This window comes from Rana temporaria, chromosome 3, assembly GCF_905171775.1.
Source record: "Rana temporaria chromosome 3, aRanTem1.1, whole genome shotgun sequence".
In the NCBI taxonomy this organism is placed as follows: Eukaryota; Metazoa; Chordata; class Amphibia; order Anura; family Ranidae; genus Rana; species Rana temporaria.
This window is the reverse complement of record NC_053491.1, coordinates 40777154-40795701: the sequence shown is the minus strand read 5'-3', so window position 1 is coordinate 40795701 and position 18548 is coordinate 40777154. Positions and strand designations below refer to the sequence as shown.

Sequence of the window (18548 nt, the reverse complement as noted above, 5' to 3'; positions counted from 1 at the left end):
CTTACGCCGGCCACATTTACGCTACGTTGCCGTAAGTTAGGAGGCAAGTACTTTGTGAATACAGTACTTGCCTCTCTGACTTAAGGCGGCGTAGCGTAAATACGGTACGCTACGCCGCCTTAAAGATGCGCGCCCCTACATGAATCTAGCTATAAGACTACTTTCACACTGCTCTGTTGCAAAAATGTGGTAAAAATGCATATGTGTTTTTGCTGCATTTTGATAGCGTTTTTGCTGCTTTTCCGGTGCAATTTGCATGTGACTCAAAAAACACACCAAAAACACAAATGCGGTTGCATTTTTGAGGCATTTTCTATTGATTTTAATGGGGAGGTGCATTTTTGTGGTTTTTTTTTACTGAACAGAAAATGCAGCTTTCAGGACTTTGAAAAACGCAACGGACCGCAACTGACCAGTGTTAAGAGTTTCATAGGAGTTAATGCATTTTTCTTCCGTTTTTTTTTAACGCAAAAACTAAAGGAAAACTGATCAGTGTGAAAGCAGCCTTACTGAGTGCCAAGTACAATGTACAGTAGCACAAAACAGCCAATCCAAAAAATAAATAAATAATTCTCATAAGTGTGACTACAGTATTCTCCTTAACTCTACTTGCTGATTGGCTGCTTAAGGTTAATGCACATAATTGTTGTTTGCAATGTATGAAATAACAGCCGTGTGTACAGTTTTGCTGTAATAGTGTCTCTTTAAGCCGTGGCAAGTTGCTGCGTACAGACGGTCTCTCTGTCTGCGCGTGTCGGTCCTTCGAGTTACAAAGCCTCAGTATGTGAAGTGACTTGATCCTTGTTTTAATATACAGGTTGTTCTGTTTATTCCAGACACCCCTGGAGTTTTATCACCGTGAAAGGCGATCCGTCCAGTTCTGTGGAAGACCACATGGAGTATCAAGGTACAGCTAAATGCTGAATGTGTGACATGGAACATTCCCTAGTCTGACTTCTAAAATAAATTATACATCAGTTTGCTATACACAAAAGCAGCCCTAAAATTCATATTTCTTCCCTTCAGCCTGAGGGCTGTGCTGTGTGCCATCACTGTGTAGATCTTAGTCTAGCCAAAATTCATTCTGTGGAAGGAATGAACCACCTGGCTTGACAAAGGCCAGAAAATTCTCAACTGAACAGCACCTGTATCCAATGAGATGCAGCCACTCTTTAAGTATTCTGACAGCTGTGGGTGCTGACTGTCAAAATGCAATAGTCGGGCTCTGCAGTAATTTCTCTCATTCAGCCAACATGGAGCTGAACGAGGGAAGTTTTTAAATATATGACCAGATTTAGAACTGGATGGTCGGAAATAAAAACCCTTTGGCAGGTAAAATATCTCCCCTTTAAGTATTTAACCCCTTTGTGCCGACCGCACACATATATGCAGCCCTCTTTACGCAGAGCCGTATATACATAGGCGTGCGCACAGGGTGTGCCAGGTGTGCCCAGGCACACCCTAATCACCCTGTGCAGCACAGATTCCTCCTACTGCCCTGGCTCCTATCTTCCCCCCATAGCGCTGCCAGCTTCCCTCCTCTCCTATTGGCTGTTGGTGCTGGGATGTTTTAGGAGTGGGGAAGGGGCCAGTAAATATGTAATTTACCTGCCTCTTCCCTTTCTGAATAAACATTGTAAGTGATCGGTAGTGTGTGTTTGGGTTTTGGGGTGCACACCCTAATGCAATAGGCTGCGCACACCTATGCGCATATATGTTTACCCCTCTCACGAGAGCTCCCGGGTCTCGTACTAATGATTGGGACCCGGGACTGTCAGTTTGGGGTCACCTGAACGCTGTGATAGCCTCTGATTGGCTATCATGGTGATCAGTCACTGTGAGCCAACCCTGGGTTGCTATCCTCTTCTGAAGGAAGAAAAAGAAGAAGGCAGAACAGGGAGGGGAATCAGTGTCGAGGAAGCAATTACATTCATGATGCCCGGTGTCTGTGGGAGAAACTGGCTTTCAGTTGCTGCAGAGAGCTGCACAGGGCATCCTACTGCCCTCCGCCAAACCACACAAATTCAGCCTGCTGTTTGAACCCCCCCCTGTGTGCCTGGGCCCCCTACAGGAGGACTGGTTGTCCCCCCCTATCAGCGGCCCTGAATGTACTATGTATATGTAAAGCACTGCGTAAATTGATGGCGCTATATAATTACCTTAAATAATAATAATAATAATTAAGATAAAAATTATTCTGCCTTTACAACTCCTTTAATTTCCTGATAACAATCAAACCAGCATAAGCATGCAATTACATATCATATTATACAGAGTGGCAGGGGGTACTAGCAACCCTACACATTTACATTTAATCCATAGGATCATTTGAAGGAGTTAACAATCCAGATTCATAGTGGAGTCCTGTCCGTCTGCATGATTGCTGGTTTATAATAACCACTTCCTATACGTAATTGTTCTGCTGTGTCTTTACATTCCCCGTTGGGTCCATAGATGTTTATATATAAATAGAAATAATGACACATGGCACAAAGAAATATGACATTTTAGATTGGGCTTTTCCGGTCCTCTATGATTTCATCTGTATGGTTACCTGCTCCGGTCTATTTACTTAACACGCTTCCCGGGTTATTTATGTGTTGTACAGGAAGCAGGGGGTCCGCGGCGGCCCGAGTGCACAAACTTTTCCAAGCTGACAACGGGGAATACTTCAACGTCTCCTCATCCAGCCAGTGGGTTCAGGGTAAGTGAAAACCCATCACTTCTAACATGTCGCTAAATATTTAAAAACAGTATCTGGGGATTCCTGCAGCCAGATAAAGACTCATTTATTAACAATCTGAAGTTTATTTCTGTCTGACAAATCCAGAGTCAGGGATTCGAAAGCGCAGAAACCACAATTTTCTATAAATTTCCCATATTTGCTTTCCTTCGTGTGCTATTGGTTCATTACGGCTGTGCTTTTTTGGAACACACGGATCATTTATTTGGAAGCTGCAGACATGCAGAAGTCTCCGGCAACCCTGCGCTGTGCACATGAAAAGTGTATGAGCTTCCAGTTGTCGGACACAGACGTCCCTTTTTAACTCACTTGCTTGTTTGCTGATCTTGGCTGGCTGAGGTCTCTGGCTTTGGACTCTAGCTGGACAACAACAGCCTATGTACTGTCCTGATTTCATTATTGCTCCAATTTATTGCTCAACCTGAAAATGTCACTTGCTATTTTTAATTACAGACAAAAAAAAAATCTGTTTTCATTGGCGCCGGGATTTCTTTTCTAATTGATGTCTCTGTGCAAGAGACTGGACATTAATCAGGATAAAGAGAAAGCTTTACATAATCTGTCTCCTGTCCCTCTGATTCTAGACGGCTAGGACATGTGTTTGCCAGTCTTCTGATATCTAGAAGTGGAGTAAGTGCCGGTTCACATAGGGACGGCTTCAAAGTCGTCCGACTCTAAAGGCGCCCTACACAGTGCGACTTCAGCAAGACTATGCAAAATCACTTCTGTAATAGAAGTCAATGTAAGCCGCTCCAAAGTCGCCCCAAAGTAGTACAGGAACCTTTTTCTAAGTCGGAGCGACTTGAGTCGCTACTATTAGAACAGCTCCATTGCAATGCATTGTACACACGACCGTTTTTCGGGTTCTAAAAAATTAAGTTTTTTTTAAATGTCATTAAAAACGATCGTGTGTGGGCTTCAGAGCATTTTTCGGGTTCTAAAAAACGGGCAAATTTTTTTTCGAACATGCTCTATTTTTTCACAACGTTTTTAACGTTGTCGTTTTTAAGGTTGTAAAAAATGGTCGTGTGTGGGCTTTAACGACATGAAAAATCCGCGCATGCTCAGAAGCAAGTTATGAGACGGGAGCGCTTGTTCTGGTAAAACTACTGTTCATAATGGAGTAAGCACATTCATCACGCTGTAACAGACAGAAAAGCGTGAATCATCTTTTACTAACACGGAATCAGCTAAAGCAGCCCAAAGGGTGGCGCCATCCGAATGGAACTTCCCCTTTATAGTGCCTTTGTACGTGTTGTACATCATCACGCTTTTTTCACGATCGTGTGTAGGTAAGGCCGTTTTAATGATCGGGTTGAAAAAAACTTTTTTTTAGACCCTTAAAAACTTCATTTTTTAGAACACGAAAAACGGTCGTGTGTACGCGGCATTATAGTAATCATTGAACTTCTAAACACCAGGACCGATTCTACTTTCCAAGTCTGCAGCCTGGGGCAGCTTAGGTGAAACACTTGGTCCATTTGTCTGTTTCTTTGATCTCTAATATGATAACGCAGTTTTAAATTGAGTTACCCTCCCAAAAAAAAAAAAAACTCTCTAGCAATACACACCAAACTGAGCATGTGCAGCTTGTCCCCTAGCTCTGTAAATATCATGAGATATATTGAGGACAATAACGGAGAGGATCAGAGAAGACGGGATCAAATAATATCCTTTTTACACAATGCAGAGGATTAACCCCTTAGGTTCCACAGGGAGTATAACAAGCATGCTTTACTGCATATAAAGTCCGAGTTTACTGTTGTGGGTTTAGAAACACTTTAAATAGAATGTAAATCCTGATGGGTTTTACTACCTCTTTATTCCCCTGCAATGTTAAAGCATAATGGACTAGTATGTATCACAACCCCCTTGATGTCCCCACTGGTGGCCATGTCCATCTTCACCCCTCTTCCTTCCGGGGCCATGAACTCCAGCTCTGTGACTGGCAGGAGTCGCGTGAGGTCACTCCTGTGCATGCGAGTTTTCCATGTCGACGAGAAAAAATAGAGCAGGTTCTAAATTTTTAACGCCCATTTTTCTCGTCAAAAAAAATGCTCTGGAGCATACACACAGACGTTTTTCATGACCAATTTAAAAAATTGGATTATTCCTGCCTAGATCATTATTTGTCACCCCTCCCCCTTTCCCCTCCTTCCCTCCCCCCCTTTTTACAAATAGTGCAATAACACTAGTTTTTTTTTTGTTGCCTATTAGCACAGAACAAATGTACATGTACTTTCACTGGGCGAATTTCTATGCAGTTTTTTTTTAAATACAACCCATAAAGTGTTGAAAATTAACATTCTAAAAAAATAACATGTGCAATGTTTTTTTCACAATTTTTTTTTTCTTAAACTGAGAGATACAGAATATTTGAGTTAGTCAATTCCAGAGGTGACATGTACAGTATTATCATAGTATTATTTCTGACACCTGATGTTATTTCCCTATTGATAGCAGTCTGATTTGAACCTGCTCTGTAAATGAACAATAGATGGAATTTTAATCTGATTAGTGGCGGTGGTTAAAGTAGTATTAAAGGCTCAGCATTTTTTAGTTTAACACGCTGAGTGCAAATAAAATAAACATTTACTAGTAAATGATTTAAAATTCTTACCTCAGCATTTTCAGTTTACAACTTTAAATGCATCTTACCCTGCTATCTCTGTGCTGCTTCTCTGAACGTCCAGTCTTCACAGGGAGGAGTTTACAGTAGACAGTGTAGTCTCCAGTTAGTCTGTTAGCTTGGAGAAGGGAAGGGGAGGAGAAGAGCAGGGGAGTGCCTTGCCATCCTAGGCTATGGGCTGAGTGTTTCTATTGACGCACACAGCTCAAATCCCTGTATGCAAGGGTGGCTTTATAGAACATTGCAAGAGAAAGGTGCCACCCTGAAAGCAGAAAGCTGGGGCAGTAGTCATGGCACCATCTTACATTGGAACATAGGCAAGGATTAAAGTGCATGTGAACCCTCACATATACCCAGTGAAGTGAACAACCTCAGATGATACACAGATGAAACAAATCTCCCCACATAAGTTTTACATGTATACATAGGCGTGCGCACAGGGTGTGCCAGGTGTGCCTAGGCACACCCTAATCACCCTGTGCAATGCAGATTCCCCCTGCTTAACCCCCATGGCAGCTGAGGCTACAAAGAAAGGGACTGGGAAATCTCTGTCCTCAGTTCCTGTCTCTGCTATTTCAGCAATGCCACTCAATGGGGCTCCTAACACATTGTAAAAAAAAATATATATATATTTTTTGATTTTATTATTTAATTTCATTATTTTTTTTACAATTTTTTAAAAATAATTGTGTTCATAATTTTTTTATGGCAAAAATATATATATATATATATATATATATATATATATATATATATATATATATATTTTTAACAAAATAAAATATTAAAAACAAAAAACTACTGACATCAATCTCATCCCTAACACCATCCACTGCTCTACTGTGCGTGTGTGTTTGAACTTTGGGGTGCACACCCTAATTCAATAGGCTGCGCACACCTATGCATGTATATCTGCTGTCTTCATCTTTGTATACTGTTTAAAAAGTGCACATGGTGTTAGAAGATTTTCTCTTCCTGGTTAGCACTGCAGTAAAGCCTGGCATACAGCCAAGACAGCTGATTGGAGGAAAGGCACACCCCCCCACTCCTCATAGGTAGAGACTTTTAGACCTATTTGTTGAATGCTTCAGGGCTCTGCTAAACTCAGGCTGCCTTTATTATATGTGACAGAGAACTTGTCAGAAGTTATCAGGCTGATAACAGAAGAACGGAGCAGGAGACAGCTATGGGACATAGTGCTTTAAAGAGAGATAATAAAACACTGCAGATATATGTGCCCAGCTCAAATTTCTTGAATCAGGCTTACATCCACTTTAAAAGATAAAAATGCATATCCTTTGTAAGTGATTAAATCAGCTGCTGAAAGTGCTTAAAAAACTGAGGGTTTATTATCACTTTAAAGAAGAACATGCCTGAGGCCTCGTACACACGACCGAGGAACTCGTCGTAAATGAAACATCGTTTTCTCCGACGAGTTCCTTGTTAGGCTTGTCGAGAACCTTGACAAGCTTTCTTTGCGTACACACTGTCTAGACAAAATATCGTCGTTCTCAAACGCGGTGACGTAAACCACGTACGACGGCACTATAAAGGGCAAGTTTGATTCCACTGGCTCCACCCCTCTGAGCATGTGCGGGTTTCTAAGCATACACACGAACGTGTTTCTCGCCGAAAATCAGCCCGACGAGGAAATTGAGACTCCCGACGAGGAAAAAGAGAACTTGTTTTCTTTTTTTCTCATCGAGTTCCACAACAGTTTTCTCGATGAAATACATACACACAACCGTTTTTCTCGGCAAAAAAGCTCTGCCACCAAGTTTCTTGATGGATTCTGTCGAGGAAAACGGTCGTGTGTACGAGGCCTTAGACTTGGGTCACACCTATAGGTACGACCAAGCGCGACCACGTTTCTATGCATTTTTGCATGTTCTTGTGTGTTTCGTGTAGGGCAGCATATTTGTTTTATGGGCTGCCCTACATGCTAGAAACACAGAAAAAAAGTCCCAGTCTCTTTTCAAAAAAATGTGCCACACCAAACTGCATGGTGCTTCAGCAGCATGTTGTTTTTTGTGCAAAAAAAAATGTGGCAGGCAGATGTGTGGGGGTGCCATTAGCAATAAAATGTTAGCCTCTTAAAAGAAAGTGCATAGTATTATTAACTAATAGTACCATCATCCAAAAAGTTAGTATTGAATAGAGATAGGGCTTTTAGGTCCCTGAAACCATAAAGACCAGAAAAGGGGGGGACAGTTGGACTATTGCAGTACAAGTGAGTAGGTAAACACAAATAGGTAAATACATATATGAAAAAAATATACATTTTTAATAATATAGCATCAAATAAAACACAAACAAAAATATACAATATAAAAACGTTGTGACAGACCATACGTGTCACCAAACTAATGATCCCCAGGAGGGGAAAATCGCAGTGGAGTCACAGGAAAAGTCTCTACTAGTTTCGTGGCCAGTTGCTGCTTCGTCAGGAGAAATTCTGAAATTAATTGACATACAATCAATAACTACAAAGATTTGACAAGCATAAAGAATTCACACAGTCAAACCTAACAGAAAAATTATATACATTGGGGAACAAGGGCTGCGCTGCTTACCTAAAATACCCCATCAGTTTAAAACGCATTTCTCTGCATGTCAGGAAAGCACGTCATTGTTCCTAGGAGGCAAAGGTTTAAACCAAGGCTTAGCACTTGGAAACTCTAAGGCCTCGTACACACGACCGAGTTTCTCGGCAAAAACCAAAAGAACCTTGCTGGGAGATATTTTTTTGCCGAGGAAACCGGTCGTGTGTACATTTTCGTTGAGGAAACTGTTGAGAAACTTGACGAGCCAAAAAGAAAGCATGTTCTCTATTTCCTTGATGGGAATGGAGAAAATTGGCTTGTCGAGTTCCTCGATGGCTTCACAAGGAACTTGACGAGCAAAACGATGTGTTTCGTCCCGTCGAGTTTCTCGGTCGTGTGTACGAGGCCTCACATGTTACACAATGGAGGAGATTAGGTCTGGGTTCACACTTGTATGACACGACAGTCATACAACTTTCATCCTACTTTGCTCTGTGACATCAGTCCTACATTGGTGTGACATCCATCAGACTTTCATGAACAGGATACTACTTTGATCCAACTTTGTGATAGTCTGACTTGTCCTTTGACCAATCAAAACAATCCCAGAGTGAGATCAATTCCTTTTACTGCTGCTGTAATCACATGTCGGATGTCAAATGTCAAATGGTAAGGACAAGGATCCTACTTTGATCCGACTTTAATGATATTCAATGGGCTGAAGTAGGATCAAAGTCGGACCAAAGTAGTACAGGGAGCATTTTCAAAGTCGGACTGACTTGTTTCGGACCAGTTAAGACGGCTCTCATAGAGAAACATTTATTTTCACACGTCATGCGGCATGAGCTCCCAATGTCGGAGCGTTTGTTAGACCAGTGTGAACCCAGCCGCAGGCTGGGTTCACACTACTACACTACTTTCATCCTACTTTGCTCTGTGTTCAATGTTTCCCTATGAGAGCGTCTTGTAGTGTCCTACACAAGTCGGTCCGACTTTGAAAATGCTCCCTGTACTACTTTTGGTCCTACATTGATCCTACTTCAGGCCCATTGAATATCATTGAAGTCGGACCAAAGTAGTATCCTGTTCATGAAAGTAGGATGGATGTAGGACCAATGTAGGATAAATGTAGGACCAATGTAGCAGAGCAAAGTAGGATGAAAGTAGTGTAGTAGTGTGAACCCAGCCTTAGGAAAACTGGAGAGGGCAAAATCTGGTGCAGCTCTGCATAGAAACCAATCAGCTTCCATTTTTTTGTCAAAGCTTAATTGAACAAGCTGAAGTTAGAAGTTGATTGGCTATCATGAACAGCTGCACCAGATTGGGCTGTTATGGGCTCTATAAGTATCAGTATACATTTCTGACATTGAGCCGTATAGAAAGAAGCTGCCCATGTTTGGATTTAGTTACTGTAAAGTACTACGTTTGCAATCTATAGGAAACTGGCAGGACTGACATCATCTAATTCATGATGGAAAAATGTGGTAGAAAATAAGCAGGAAGACTGGTGGTGATTAGAGAAATCATGTTATCAAGTAGCAGAATCTTGAGAGTCTAAACGGTCCACCATGTTGACTTGTGCTGGCAGCTGAAACCGACCTGTTTGGTATGATGTCAAACAAGGGTAAGCGGTGTGCAGCTAGATGTGGACCTATAATCCCGACTTGTCATTTTTTTGGAATTCAGCCTGTAATTCTGTCATGTGTTTGGTGCACATTTCTGTTTCGCTACTTGCAAATAAACAAGTGAATCTGGCAGGCTTGCAATGTGAGTGCTGTGCTTTTTACATTCCAGATGTGGAGTGGACGGACTGGTTTGACAAGTATGAGAGCACGCGGTACAGAGATTGGGAGAAACTCTCTGAATTCCGGGCCAGGTATCCTGACAAAATCTGCACCCATCCTGTTGACATCAAGGTACGTGAAATCACCATGCCAGAGTGCTTCTATGTTATGGCATAGGCTATTCATAAAAAAGTAGCTCAGATTGCCTCAAACACTAAGATAACCCCTGTGAACTAATATAAAAATATGTGGGTGCCACTCAGGCTTTGGAGGGTCCTAGAGCAACACCAACTGCTAGGAGTGCCGGCCAGGAACGGAGCTTGCCTCGGCTCAAGACATCAACATGCAGCAGAGAAAATATCCCATTCCGCACATTACTGCAAATCCACTGTGAAAGAGTATGCGGCAGTCTCACCCCCGGCTCCTGCCAGGCCACGTACCAATGCATTTCGTTTTACCCTCAGAGCTTAATCACAGGGATCTCCATGATTAAGCTCCGGCAGACGAGAAACGTGTTGGGGGTGTGGCCTGGCCAGAGCCCGGGCTTAGACTGCCACATACTCTTTCACAGTGGATTTGCAGGAGGTTTTGGGATACTTTCTCCCCAACTTCATACTTGTCTTGTTCTAGCAATCATTATTGGTCCATCCCACACCAGGATCAACAGAAAAAACACATACTCTACACCAATAAGAGCCAGTGCCAAGTAGCCAGAAGCAAAAGTCCAATTTTCATATTTCATTATTTAACACATCAAGATTAGTGAAAAACCCAACTCCCATGCCACCTTTGATTTTATCAGTAGAACAAACTGTGCATGGTAGCTCTGTGCAAAACGAACTGCATAGTGGAGGTAAGCATGACATGTTTTTTTTTTTTAACCACTTAAAGCGGTTCTCCACCCTAAAGTGAAGTCGCGCTGATCGGCACCCTCCCCCCCTCCGGTGTCACATTTGACACCTTTCAGGGGGAAGGGGGGTGCAGATACCTGTCTAAAGACAGCGGGAGCCAATCGGCGGGCGCAGCGCGACTCGCGCATGTGCCGTAGGGAACCGGGCAGTGAAGCCGGAGCGCTTCACTTCCTGGTTCCCTCAGCGTGGATGGAGGGGGGAGCAGCAGGGTGACGAGCGATTGCTCGTCCTCTGCTGCGGACGCCGCTGGACTCCAGGACAGGTAAGTGTCCTAATATTAAAAGTCAGCAGCTGCGGTATTTGTAGCTGCTGGCTTTTAATATTTTTTTTTGAGCGAACATCCGCTTTAAGGACCGCCACACGCAGATATACCCTCTCAAAAATATCCCACTTGCACACCTTCCTGGAGAGCGGCCAATAAGAAAAGAGGGTGCTGAAGAGATCACCAGCTGGGAACTGGAAAAGCGATCATGTAGATATATTCGCCAGCACACCGAGGATCATTTTAAAAAAACGTCCAAAAATTTTTTAATGCATAGAAATGATTACAAAAAGGCAACGTTTCGAAGTCGCACAGGACCTCTTCGTCAGGCAAGTCATCACTATGCATTAAAAAAAATTTGGACTTTTTTTTAACACGCAGATATACGTCTGCAGAATGGCACAGCTGGGCACAAGGGCTTACATCCCCTTTAAGAGCCCAGCCATGGGTTCGCGCAGTGCCCCCCGCTGGCGGTGGAACCGCGGACCTGATCGCCCACAGTGTCCAGCGATCAGGTCAGGTCAGAGAGGAAGAACGGGGAGAGGTAAGTTTAAACAAACCTCTCGCCGTGCTTCCTAGTGAGACTGACACTGATCGTCTGTTCTGTCATAGGTAACGACGATCAGTGACGTCACACGCTAAGCCACGCCCCCACAGTAAGAAACACAAAGCAGGGCACACTTAACCCCTACAGCACCACCTACAGGTAAACCCCTTCACTGCCAGTGTAATTTTTACAGTAAACAGTGCATTTGTATAGCACTGTTCGCTGTATAAATGAAAATGGTCCCAAAATAGTGTCAAAAGTGTCTGATGTCGCAGTCACGATAAAAAATCGCTGATCGCCACCATTACTAGTAAAAAAAAAAATATTAATAAAAATGCAATAAAACCATCCCCTATTTGTAAACGCTATAACTTTTGCGCAAACCAATTAATATACGCTTATTGTGATTTTTTTTTACCAAAAATATGTAGAAGAATACGTATCGGCCTAAACTGAGGAAAAAAAAAAATCTTATATATTTTTTGGGGATATTTATTATAGCAAAAAGTAAAAAATATTGAGTTTTTTTCAAAATTGTCGCTCTATTTTTGTTTATAGCGCAAAAACTTAAAACCGCAGAGGTAATCAAATACCACCAAAAGAAAGCTCTATTTGTGGGGAAAAAAGGATGTCAATTTTGTTTGGGAGCCATGTCGCACGACCGCGCAATTGTCAGTTAAAGCGACGCAGTGCCGAATCGCAAAAAGTGGCCAGGTCTTTAAGCTGCAAATGGTCCGGGGCTTAAGCGGTTAAAACATGAGGGTTTAGTAACCATTTAAGCTTTGATAAAAATCAAACAAACAAACCAAAAAGAAAACACGGAAGCTGATTGGCTTCTATGCAGAGCTGCACCAGATTTTGCACTCCCCAGTTTTAGTAAATCAAGCCCACTGCACTGAAGTAGATAAATGTGGGTCTGGGGAGCAGAAAAGGTTTTAGTGGACACAATGGAAACCCCTATAATATGATCGTTACTGCTCTCCTATTTCCATTGCTTCTATTTTTTATCTGCTATCTTTATATTAATAGTGTAAAACTATAGTGAACACACATTTAATATTAAAAGCATGAAAATCTAGAAATACACAGTGGGGTGGATTCAAGAAGCAATTGCGCCTGTGTAACCATAGGTTACACAGCGCAATTGCTTACTTGCCCCGACGTAACGAGTGCTCCTGATTCAGGAACCTCGTTACGCCAACTGCAGCCTAAGATATGCGTGGCATAAGGCTCTTATGCCCGCATATCTTAGGCTGCATTCTTGCGATGGCCGCTAGGTGGCGTTCCCGTTGTGCTCAGCGTATAGTATGCAAATTGCATACTAACGCCGATTTACAACGTTGCGCGAGCCCTGCGTACGCAATTTACGTCGTTTCCGTACGGCGGTTTTTGCGTAAGGCTGCCCCTGCTATTAGCAGGGCAGCCAATGTTACGTATACCCGTCGTTCCCGCGTCGCGAAATTTTAAATTTACGTAGTTTGCGTAAGTGAATCGTGAATGGCGCTGGACGCCATTCACGTTCACTTTGAACGTGAATTCATTTGACGCAATGCACGGTGGGAAAGTTTCCAGACGGAGCATGCGCTCTACGCTCGGCGCGGGAGCGCACCTAATTTAAATGATTCCCGCCCCCTATGGGATCATTTAAATTGCGCACGCTTGCGCCGGGCATTTTGCCGGCGCGCCCACGCAATTTACGGAGCTTCTGCTCCGTGAATCGAGGGCAGCGCAAAAAAATTGCGGGGACGCAGGGCAAAATCGTTGCCCTGCGCCTCCGTAATAAATGCGCAAATCTACTTGAATCCGGCCCCAGTAAGTATTAAAGGTGTGAAAATACAGAAAAAAAGTAGTAAAACATACATGGACAAGTATAACAGCAAATAAGGCCTCGTACACACGACCGAGTTCCTCGGCAAAAACCAGCAAGAAACTTGCTGGGAGATATTTTTTTGCCGAGGAAACCGGTCGCGTGTACACTTTCGTCGAGGAAACTGTCGAGAAACTCGACGAGCCGAAAAGAGAGCAAGTTCTCTATCTCCTTGACGGGAATGGAGAAAATTGGCTTGTCGAGTTTCTCGACGGCTTCACAAGGAACTCGACGAGCAAAACGATGTGTTTCGCCCGTCGAGTTTCTAGGTCGTGTGTACGAGGCCTGAGACTTTACTAAAGGAAGGAACTCAATAGTAATTCAGTGAAAGGAAGAACAGACATTCCATGTGGATATTGTTTTTGCTGCCTGTCTCGTAGTTAATAAAACATCAGGCTTCACACCCAGGAACAACGGTTTCCCATTGCTAACCATAAATAAGACCGTATGCTGTATATCCTATTACATCCTTTTTTGTGGTCTCACTAGGCATCCTAAGCTCTTTTGGAATGGCCGGGGTTTGTTATCAGTGTCATTCCTAAGCAGACAGCCATGCAGAGGGAGCAGGAGCCTTCACATTCACATCTCACTAGGTAGGGAATTAGGTGGAGTGCCATCAAACGACCTCACAGAGAGCATTTAAAGATGTTGTTTGGTTTAACAACAGGGAAGCAAAATCATGACTTAAATAATAAATTATCAAACAAAGACCATATTATATGTGAATGGAAAACAGTACATAAACCGTCATTCTCACAAATATTATGCTGGATCTCACAGGAACAAAGGCAGCTAGGACTGGACTAAATAAGCCTACAAGAACAGGCAAATCTACCAGATTAGAAACACTGTATGGCAACTGGTTCCAATCAGAAACAAATGTGGTAATGAATGTAACAATCACTTGTTAACTTCCAATTAACAAGCGACTTGAAATCTCAATGCAACCTCTAAGGCCTCGTACACACGACCGAGGAACTCGTCGGAAAAGACACATCGTTTTCCTCGACGAGTTCCTTGTTAGGCTTGTCCTGGTTCAGGCTAGCCCTGGTTCACACTGGTGCGATTTGACATGTGATTTGACATGTCAAATCGCATGTCAAATTGGCGGCATTTGCCGGCAATGGCACCGCCCTAATCAGTGCGACTCCGCATCTGCGGCCCTGCACCGATCTCAAAAAGTTGTTTCTGTACTACTTTTTGCGAATTTACATTGACATCTGTGCAGAAACCTGCACAGATATCTCTGTAATCGCGGCCAAAATCTGGACTGACAAGCAGGAGTGAAATTGTGCGAATTAGTTGAACTTGCACGGCTTCATTGCCACAGCCCAGTGTGAACCTGGGCTTAGTGTGGTTTACAGCACTTTGTAGTGCATTACTCACCTTACTGAACAAGCTTAGATGTGTATTGGATATGGATTTCCATGTAAGAATTCATGTTTGTTTTTTTTTCTTTATTATTTGGGATTGGGATTTCGTTGTGCATATTTTACAATGTTTTATGTGTGTTTTTCTTTTGTGTTGTATAAAGTAAAACCGTAATAAAAACTCATTGATTGAAAAAAAAAAGAATTAATATGTTAGAAAAATTACTTTAGAACTCTGTATAAAGTTGTAGAATATATTCGCATTTTTGCACCTTTATTGTGCAACTCTGTACTAGAACCTACTGAATGACAGTATAAAAAATATTTAAGAAAAAAAAAATTGTAGAATATGTCACTATGTACATAAACAGTTGTAAAATATTTAGCAATTTTGACAAACATTTGCATTCAGTAACATGAACCTTGTAAATCGCAGGTTACTACAATGAACGGGTCCAGTATACCAGTGCAGATCTTTTATAAAGGTGGCCATGATTACAGGTTTGAGTGTCGGCAGAACGACCAGGTCCACTCACAATGTCCAAAATACAAAGTCCAGTTCCTTTGTGGAAAGCCTGGTAAGTATATTTTCAGAATGGAAATCATTTTGCATAAAACCATGACAGAGGGTGTAAAAATAAAACGATAATTTTTCTAACTTATACATCAAGTGCTACCGGTATTGGTAGATTTAGGCCTTGTACACACGACCGAGGAACTTCTTCGTAAATGAAATATAGTTTTCCTCGACGAGTTCCTTGTTAGGCTTGTCGAGAAACTTGACAAGCTTTCTTTGCATACACACTGTCAAGACCAAATCTCGTCGTTCTCAAACGGGGTGACGTACAACACATACAACGGCACTAAAAAGGGGAGGTTCGATTCCACTGGCACAACCCTTGGGGCTGCTTTTGCTAATCTCATGTTACTGCGTGTTAAGTAAAAGTTTGGTAAGAGACGATTTGCACTTTTCAGTCTGTTACAGCGTGACAAATGTGCTATCTCCATTACGAAGGCTAATTTTTCTCGTCGAAAACCAGCCCGACGAGGAACACGACGAGGAAATTGAGACTCCTGACGAGGAAAAAGAGAACTTGTTCTCTTTTTTTCTCGTCGAGTTCCTCGACAGTTTTCTCGATGAAAAACATACACACGACCGTTTTCCTCGGCCAAAAAGCTCTGCCACCAAGTTTTTTGATTGATTCTGTCGAGGAAAACGGTCGTGTGTACGAGGCCTAAGGCCTCGTACACACGACCGAGTTACTCGTTGGGCGAAACACATCATTTTCCTCGTCGAGTTCCTTGTTAGGCTTGTGGAGGAACTCGACAAGCTTGCTTTGCGTACACACTGTTAAGACCAAAACTCGTCCTTCAGGCGAAGTTCGATTCCACTGGCACAACCCTTGGGGCTTCTTTTGCTAATTTCATGTTACTGCGTGTTAAGTAAAGCTTTGGTGAGAGACGATTTGCACTTTTCAGTCTGTTACAGCTTGAAAAAAGTGTTATCTCCATTGCAAATGCTACTTTTACTCACGTCTCATACTTCATTCTGAGCATGCGTGGGTTTCTTAGCATACACACGCTCGAGTTTCTCGTCGAAAACCAGCCCGACGAGCAAATTGAGACTCCCGTCGAGGAAAAAGAGAACTTGCTCTCTTTTTTGCTCGTCTAGTTCCTCGACAGTTTCCTCTATAAAAAATGTACACACGACCGGTTTCCTCGGCAAAAAAACTCTCCCACCAAGTTTCTTGATGGATTCTGCCGAGGAAACCGGTCGTGTGTACGAGGCCTTACAGTTTTCTAGGAACGGTCATCCCTTACTTTTTCAATGTTACGTAGGTCCTTTATAATAGAGAACCTTAGAGATTGTTACCAAGATCAAACACAAATACCAAAATATGGAATTTATTAATATGAAAAGATATTTAAAATTTATAAAAATTTGGTAAAAAAAATGCTTGATATATACAGGGGGATATTTACTAAAACTGGTGTACAGAATCTGGTGCAGTTCTGCATAATAGCCAATCAGGTTCTAGATATTATTGCCAAAGCTTAGTTGAACAAGCTGAAGTCGGAAGCCGATCAGTTACTATGCACAGCTGCACCAGGTTCTGTGTGCACCAATTTTAGCTAATCTCCCCCACAGTTTTTGCACATATATCTACCGTATGTGGTTATATTTTTCATAATAATAAATTCCATATTTTTGTGTGGTAGAAAGCTAGGGGGCTGTAATATAAAAGCCCAAAGTAACATACATTTTATAACTTTCTTTTTCTTAAACATGTAATCTTTTGGGGGTCGGTTTATAGCTTGATTCATGTTATAGGCAGTATCATCAGTGAAATAACTTTTCCAATGGAAGAGTAGAAAGGGGGAGGGTTGTCCCCATTGGATCATTTCTTTCTATGCTCTATGACCTTAACAACCAGTGACAGGAGGGGAAGGGGTAGTAGCAATAAACATGCCGCTATTATACACAGCATACAGAGACAGGCACTTTGCCTATCCCTGTACACCAACTCAGAGAAGGTTTTAATTTCCTCTGGTTTCTTTATCTATGAACTGGAGGTATTCAGGGCTTTTTTTCAGCTGGAACTTGGTGGAACTCAGTTCCACTACCTCTGGGTCAGGTAGCACATCCCTGAACTCTGCACTACGTACATAGACCCCCCCCCCCCCGAACTCTGCATGTAGCGCATCCCTAAACTCTGTACTATGTACCAAGCGCACTGTGGAACTCTGCGCATAGCGCACCCCTAAACTCTGTACTTTGTACCAAGCGCACTGTGGAACTCTGCGCATAGCGCACCCCTAAACTCTGTGCTATGTAACAAAGCGCACCGCGGAACTCTGCAATTTTCTGAGAAAAAAAAGCCCTGGAGGTATTTATATTTGAATTTGGTGCAGTAATAACGCTACTTTTCTAACATAATCAATATAAAAGAACTTGCAGGTCAGCAGGGATTTTTTAAGCTGGCGCAGGGCATTTTTAAGGGCCCTACCATTAAAAAAGTGCCGTTAGAGATGAATTCAAGTTGGTTGCAGGATATTTGGCAATATCTGGCACCTCTAGGCCACCTTGCTCCTATCTAAGGAGTAGTAGAGTTTTCAATGCCTTGTGGGATTGCTATATAAAGTTCAATGTATTTCTTTGTAACATAAAAAGTGGGACCCTTAGCACTCTAACAGACAATATTCTGAATAAACATAGCTTCCTAGCAAGAACAGAACTACAGAAATCTGACCACAAAGAGACATGGTATAAGAGGTCCATATATGGAGAAGTGTTTTAATCTCATGGAAGGAAAGGAGAAAATTCAGCTTATATAAATTCATTTAGAGAATCATTAACTATGGACCTGGATCCCTAAACCTATGATAACTATGACATATAGAGGTTGCAGTACTTGCCGTAACTGTGGGAAAATTGGCATGATTTCTGTTTTAGTGGATTTTTTTTTTTTATATAACCTGAAATGTTGCCAAATTCTTTTAAAATCTTGTGAAGATTAGGTAATGTAATGAAGCAATTCATCAATGTCAGACTCATGTCATCTGCATAAAAACATCTGAATTCCTTATTCTCTTTATGTACACCCTATATACCCTAAGATTATCAAATTACTTCTGATAGGTGTTCTTTATATAATATAAAAAGTAATGGAGATGAGACAACCCTTCGGTGTTAACATTCTTTTGAAGTGGCATATGACAATTTAATCTAAGCTGTCAGAGTTGAATAGTTTGAGAAGCTTTTAGGAAGGTTCCTTTTAAAGTGTATCTCAGGACAAAAAAAAAGATCATGCATTACATATCAGAAAAATGTGTACATTGTCTATGTTGTATTCCTTTAAAGGCCTTGAAAGTACAGAAAAATACTTATCTG

The 18548-nt window shown here is 42.0% G+C and overlaps 1 protein-coding gene across 3 annotated transcripts in view; it reads left to right on the top strand.

The window, feature by feature from the left end:
• The window catches only part of LOC120931210 (cell migration inducing hyaluronidase 1), a 226115-nt gene that overhangs the window by 140673 nt on the left and 66894 nt on the right, over window positions 1-18548 (top strand). For all 3 annotated transcript variants that reach the window (XM_040342426.1, XM_040342423.1, XM_040342424.1), the window contains 4 exons: window positions 837-907; window positions 2609-2704; window positions 9710-9831; window positions 15093-15234. In XM_040342426.1, the coding sequence (XP_040198360.1) occupies window positions 837-907; window positions 2609-2704; window positions 9710-9831; window positions 15093-15234 (431 nt within the window). The remainder of the gene's footprint in view (window positions 1-836; window positions 908-2608; window positions 2705-9709; window positions 9832-15092; window positions 15235-18548) is intronic.